The sequence below is a fragment of the Phanerochaete carnosa genome (assembly GCF_000300595.1).
Source record: "Phanerochaete carnosa HHB-10118-sp unplaced genomic scaffold PHACAscaffold_1, whole genome shotgun sequence".
NCBI classification, from domain to species: Eukaryota; Fungi; Basidiomycota; class Agaricomycetes; order Polyporales; family Phanerochaetaceae; genus Phanerochaete; species Phanerochaete carnosa.
This window is the reverse complement of record NW_006767628.1, coordinates 3,848,333-3,854,931: the sequence shown is the minus strand read 5'-3', so window position 1 is coordinate 3,854,931 and position 6,599 is coordinate 3,848,333. Positions and strand designations below refer to the sequence as shown.

The window sequence follows — 6,599 nt, the reverse complement described above, 5'->3', positions numbered from 1 at the left end:
TTTTCTCGGCTGCATGCAATTTACGCTTTAACGCGACTTAGCCTCAAGGTCTCTTCGACGAATGGCGCTATGGTGAATCAACTTTGATACGCCCGCATTATCCACACACAAATTACCCTCTATCTGCAACAGTTCCGACTGCATCCGCTCCAGAAGATGCCAGCGCGCCTATCTGCTTAGGCTCATATAATAGCCCCGACGAGGCAACAGCTTATGTGCTGAATGCTTTCAGATAGTCATACTACCACAGCTGAGCGCTTCTACGCAAAAAAAAAAAAAAAAAAAAAGGTTACCGCAACTGCGACAGTTTGACGATCTGAAATTAGAGCGTGAGAACAGAACAATCCAATCACAGAGCGCTAACGCCACAAAGCCTTCAATAAGCGCTTGCACGTTGCTTGCTGACGTCCATCACGAAGGCTCTCGTCTCCGCCATGAGCGCTGCGTTGGACCTCATTCTGTTGGGTGCAAGCTGGTTACACGTACTCCTTGCTCCATATACAAAGGTGGAGGAAAGCTTCAATCTCCATGCTACCCACGACGTCCTATTTTATGGCGTCGGCCCCGCCGCACTGCCTAAGGTACGTGCAATCGTATGAGAATGATGTCTGTACTAACCAAAGGTCCAGTATGACCACTTTATCTTCCCCGGAGCAGTGCCCAGGACTTTCATAGGAAGCGCTCTTCTTGCCTGGATATCCGCGCCAGCAATTCACCTCGCTCACTGGTTTGGACTCTTGTCCTCCAAGGCGGATATCCAGGTTGTAGGTATGAGACTCTGGGTGTTGATTTTGACCCAGCTAACACTCATGCAGTGCGACTTGTACTTGCCACATGCAATACTTCCGGCTTCTCCTACCTGAGGCGAAGTGTCTCTCACCGCTATGGCGGAATAGCAGGCGTCATGTTCGTCCTTTTGACCATCACCCAGTTTCACATCCCATTCTGGATGGGACGAACACTCCCAAATATGTTCGCTCTCCTCCCGGGTAGGTAATCATGCTTGCTACTGTCGTCAGCGCTTGCTCTGATACTATGGTCGCTATAGTGAATATCGCTTTGTGTAGACTTTGGGATCGCGCGCCGAATGCCACTCGGCCGACAGCGCGCGGCATCGACATCTCGATCGTGCTCCTGGTGTTTGCCTCTGTCGTCTTTCGTGCTGAGGTTGCTGTGCTCCTGGCTGCCGTTGTTTTGCAAGCGCTCTGGTCTCGTAGGACCTCGTTGCTCCGTGTTATCAAAGTCGGCCTCATCAGCTCGTTCGTTTCCATAGGTTTGGTTCGTTTTCACCAGTCTCCGTCAGATGGCTGATTAATACCTCAACTCAGGACTCACTGTGGCTATTGATACGTATTTCTGGCGACAGCGCCCTATTTGGCCTGAGCTGTATGGAGTTTATTTCAACGTCGTTCAGGGCAAGAGCGCAGAATGGGGTGTAAGACATCTAGGTTTAAAATGCGGGTATGTACCTGACTAGATTTTCTTGTCCTCCAGGTCTCGCCGTTTCACACGTACTTCGCAATTCACCTTCCCAAGCTACTCCTAACGTCCATCTTACTGGCAGCATTTGGTGCCCTTATCGATGGCCGAGTTCGCACCCTGCTATTCCCTTCTGTCATGTTCGTCTTCATACTCAGTTTCCTTGGACACAAAGAATGGCGGTTCTTAGTCTACGTGGTACCAACCTTCAACGTAGCAGCTGCGAGAGGAGCTACTTATTTGTGTGTACCTTCAATTTCTCCTCCGCCTGACTGAGACTTATGTTGACTGCAGAGCCACTCGGAAGAAGAGCAGCTTGATCGGAAGATTGGCATTCCTCGTTGTTGTGGGCTGCTTGTCCGCCAATCTGCTTGCGACAGTTATCTTTTCACGGTCGTCGATGGATAATTACCCGGGCGGTGAAGCTCTGGCCCGATTCAACGAGATTTATGCCGGACAACCTAACTGTACGTCGCAAGGACTTGTCACTGGAATACGTCTAACGTACGATTCCATGCAGTGCATGTTCACATCTCGAATCTCGCGGCCCAGACAGGTGCATCCCTTTTCCAGCAGGTTAATTCTCCCCCATACATGACTGTGCTTGGCATCGACTCTCGTGACCCTGCGACACCATGGATATACAACAAGACTGAAGATGTTACGCCTGAGCAACTGACTGCTCACAGGAAGATCACACATGCCATCGCGGAGGTTGAGCCCATGGAGGTTGCCAGTTCACTGGAGGCTGCTGGGTTCCTGAAGGGTTCCTGGAAGCCAACAGACGTTGTCACTTCTTTCGACAGGCTGGCCTTCGACGTACAGGCCTTCAAGGCAGATTACACGAAGCCGTGGCGAGTCCTGAACTTCGTCGAGAGCGAGAAGTTGGCCATCTTAGAGAGGAGGTGACGCAGAGATAGGTTCAGTATCTAAACCTACAAGAGTGCTGTATGGACTATTTGCTTTATATTATCTTACCTCACTGGGGCAGCCTGCTCCTTCTTCGGCCTGCTCCCAAAAATGCCAGTGCCGACACGTACGACGTCGCTTCCGGCCCTGAGTGCCGCTTCAAAATCGCTTGACATGCCCATGCTCAGCATCAGCCGCCCTGCAACGCCCCATCGCCCACCGTCGCTCGGGAACTCTTTGGCAAGTTCCGCCTGCAAGAGGTCCCGGGTCTGGACGAGCCTTTCAAAGTCTTCGTTTGGCTTCTCCGCGGATGCGAGCGACTCGGTGAGCGAGCCGATGGTCATGAGACCTTGCAAATGCAGCCGCGGGCACTCGGCGATGATGAACTTCGCGAGTTGAGTGAGCTCTGTGGATGCGTTGGCTGTGGCGGGGTTAAGCGGGAGGACGCCGGACTTGTTGTCTTCACCAGAGGTATTGACCTGGAGGAGGACGTTGAGGGGAGGGCGGTTCTCAGAGATGTACTTGTTCAGGCCTGAGGCGCTCTTGGTCGACGTCACTGTCTGGACGGCGTACAGATTGGGTATCGCTGCGAAACAGAATATCTCAGCTATTAATATGGCATATATAATTGCGCACATGGGCCGCTCACAGGCAAGAGCCTTGGCCTTGTTAGACTGAAAGGTTCCGATGAAGTGCCATCGGATGTCTGAAAGAGCTAGCTGAGGGAGATCTAGATGGGTATTGTCCAGGCAAGTCGAAAATGCATACACATACCTGAGCAGCTTTATCCTCAAGCTCTTGCACATAGTTCTCCCCAAAATCCCTCTGACCCTCCTCATAGCATGCCAAGATGTCCGACGCAGGCTTCAGCTTCGACACTGCAACGAGCGTAGCAGGTTGGGCGACTCGTTCATGAGTAGCACCTTGAGCCTGTGCTGCTGTCACCCGAGCACGAACCTCGTTCAAACATTCATGAAGTTCGGCAAGACGCTCAGCGGATGGTAGCCGGACAGTTGTAGACGACATTTTAATGCTATGTCCAGAGAGCAAGCGAAGCGACGGCCTCATTACCTTGCTTGTTAAGGTTCCTCGGAATACGACAATTTACTCCCGAACTCATCGGGGCTTGCCGAAGTCGCGTGATGCCGACTTTCCAGCTCAAGTCTCGTCACAGTGTGACGGCCATGTGATCGTGCGAGAACAATAATGTAAGTTCTAAATATGTACATAGATGGAATGATACAATACATCGTGAGGTCTCGTAGCAGCGTTGGGCAGTCAATGACCGAGTCATCCCAGTCACGGTCATTGACTGACAGCTGGTCACTGATGGGTCAATGACCGAGTTACGGTCAATGACTGGGCGGTTTCGTGATCCCACGCAAGCGAAATGCCGGGGTCGAGCGCTTGGTGGGACAGACCTCAATGGACGGCGGGGCCTGATGGCGTCCTGCGAGATGGTTGGCTGCCAAGGTGGGACCCGGAAAACCGGCCAGTCATGGTCATGTCTGACTCGGTCATTGACCAGTCATTGACCAGAGTGACCAGTCACTGACCAGTCACTGACCGGCACAACGCTGTCTTGTAGCACACAGACCAGTATCCACATAATAGTCGCTGGACTTAATGATTATGTCAGCTCCGCTGCTTTATTCTTGCAACTCTATCTTCTAGGGAACGGGGGCAGTATTGCTCAAAATCGAGGCACAGACCGTTCATTTAAACTATTTGCTGGAGAACTGTGCCTCGATTTTATTCTCTGTTGGAGTATACGGAGAGGAGATATATTTAATAGGTGCATCCTCTGCAAAGCGTGACGGCGCTTGAGCACGTAATGTGGTGGGGAATGAACGCGGTCTCTCTTAAGTCTATGTCACAGAGCAGTCGCACGCGTGCGCGTGAACTCGCCCTACTGTACTTGCTGAGCCTGCTTTGTCTTCCTGCATATACTGGCATGTAGCTGTCGACAGGGATTCATATCTTCCTTGTCCAATTTTTTCCACCTTACTTTTCTCGTCCTACTCCGTCAGCCTGTCATCGATGTCATCCTTCACTGGAAGATGAGCGGGTAGTCAGAACAGCTTGTATGACTCGCTTCCACGGCGACTCACGTGTCTCCTTCTGTCGCACTACGTGCGAGGCTCCCATCGTGTGGTAGTCAAATACTCATACTGTCTGCAAGCTCAGGAGCAGCCGTTCTTACAAGATAGCCTATACGTTCTCATTAGTTGTCCTAGCTCAGGCAAGTCGAAGATCCCATTCAATCTTGCAGGAGCTTAAATTTTGCCCTTGACCGCAGAAATTACTTGGCCTTTGTCGGAGCTCCTTGCCACAAGGCCCACAGGACAGCCTATATTACTCCACACGGGACAACGCACCTGTGCTGGTGCTTGCCTCTTCCTCATAATCCTCTCACTCGCCAAGGCAACCTGCAGACGGAAGACAGCAACAAGACCCCGCCAGGCCTAATTTCTCGCTCTGCACACGCCGTCACCCCACACTGGCCCACGCGACGTCAACACAATCAAAGCGCAAGTGAGGAAAGCCCGCCTAGGCTTATGTTCCATGCCGAATCCTTGTACGATCCTACGCGGCCATCTGTATTTATGCCGAGGGGGTAATGGAGAGCGGGCGGGCGACGGGCATTGATCCGGCCTCCCACTCAGCGAGTTGAGGATTACCACGCGACGATGAGCAGAATGAGGGCGATGGTACCGCATTTTCGCGTGTTCACGATACCAGAGGCGCACGTCAAAGGCACGAGACAGAATACGAGATAGCCCCTCAGGCCTCAGGCACAGACGGAGGAAATGGGGCTGGAGCACGACGCGTTCGAGATTCAGTACGGTCATCTTGAGCGCGACAACGAGCGTGTTCTGGCGCACGATGCAGCTCCCTGGGGCCCAGATCCTCTTCCCGATCCCGCAACCACTTATATTCGAGCCCTCCAAATGAGAAACTGCCGAGTGTTCACTGATCCCAGATTATCGGGTGCGCTATGCACTCGCGACCTGCTCCTTGTCCACTTCCTCACCCGTTCGCTCACGGCCACACAATTCGTAGACGCTCCCTACTCTCTTGCTTGCACTGCCCAACCTTGTTCAACTTGGAAGGCTCGCGACCGCAGGACCGCAGCATGCCGCCGATACTGAACGTGTACTGCCCACCGAGGACATGGCGGCTTTCCGGGAAGGTTTGCGCGCGTTGGTCGCCAAACGTAGGACCTCTGAAGTTCGCATCGACGTCTTTCACGCATCGAATTGGTAGCTCGTACATTCCATCTCGCGCATCGATGTTACACAGTACAGGATTCCATTCGAAATAAGTACGCATATCTAGAAGACAATACACAGTTTTGGTTCAGCGCCGTCTGAACTGCTTTATGCGAAGACGCCAAGGCCAGGGTGGATGTCCTGGGGATCGTTAAGCTGCAGAGGTGTGTTAGCGTCGGATTGCGCAAGTAACGAAAGCGCAAACTTACGCGAAGGTTGATGTTAAGGCCGTCAATCTGCTGCACCTGCTCGGGAGTGAGGTCGAAGGAGGTGACCTCGAGGTTGCTGACTAGGCGTTCGTGGCTGTTAGACTTGGGGATGACAGCTATACCCTGCTGGACGGCCCAGCGGAGGATCACCTGAGCTGGAGTCTTCCCGGAGGCTTGCGCAATCGAGGTGACAACATCGTGCTTGAGCAAGCTGGGATGGCCAGTGTCAACTCCGAGCTCATAGTAGCCCTGCGGACCAAGAGAAGAGTAGGCAGTAACGGCGACGCCAAGCTCCTTGCAGAGAGCGACAAGCTTCTTCTGGGAGAGGTACGGGTGAAGCTCGACCTGATTGACGACGGGCGGGATGCGCGCATAGCGCAGGACGTCAATTAGGATAGAGCCCTGGAAGTTACTGCATCATTCTGTAAGTTAAAAGATGGCGCATCAAGCCAGATGGTAAACACGCACGAGACACCGATGTTCTTGGCGTGACCTAGCTCGCAGATTTCCTCCATACCCTCCCAGGTTTCACGAATGGGGATATTTGCTGCGGAATTCGTAAACAAGGGAATGTGCCGAGAGAACAGAATGTACTCACTAGGATGAACATTGCCGTCAAGACCCCACCACTCAGGGGGGTACTTGTCTTTGATGGCGACATCCTGAAGGGCGACAGGGAAGTGGATGAGGAAGAGGTCGAAGTAGTCGATGCCCCAGAGCCCCAGCTGAA

The 6,599-nt window shown here is 52.8% G+C and overlaps 2 protein-coding genes across 2 annotated transcripts; one reads left to right on the top strand and one right to left on the bottom strand.

The window, feature by feature from the left end:
* Positions 1-402: 402 nt before the first annotated feature.
* On the top strand, positions 403-3,449 carry PHACADRAFT_180449 (glycosyltransferase family 22 protein). Its single transcript, XM_007390676.1, has 10 exons — positions 403-581; positions 630-768; positions 816-989; positions 1,049-1,273; positions 1,329-1,435; positions 1,495-1,721; positions 1,774-1,946; positions 2,000-2,974; positions 3,038-3,112; positions 3,168-3,449. The coding sequence occupies exons 1-8, from the start codon at positions 435-437 to the stop codon at positions 2,386-2,388; spliced, it is 1,581 nt and encodes a 526-aa protein (XP_007390738.1). The 5' UTR covers positions 403-434; the 3' UTR covers positions 2,389-2,974; positions 3,038-3,112; positions 3,168-3,449.
* Positions 3,450-5,768: 2,319 nt separating this feature from the next.
* Positions 5,769-6,597, bottom strand: PHACADRAFT_82194 (uncharacterized protein; the record flags this gene model as incomplete). Its single annotated transcript, XM_007390675.1, has 4 exons — positions 5,769-5,816; positions 5,870-6,281; positions 6,338-6,416; positions 6,468-6,597. Coding segments are annotated over 4 exons (669 nt in total), but the record flags the coding sequence as incomplete, so codon positions are not given.
* Positions 6,598-6,599: the final 2 nt, after the last annotated feature.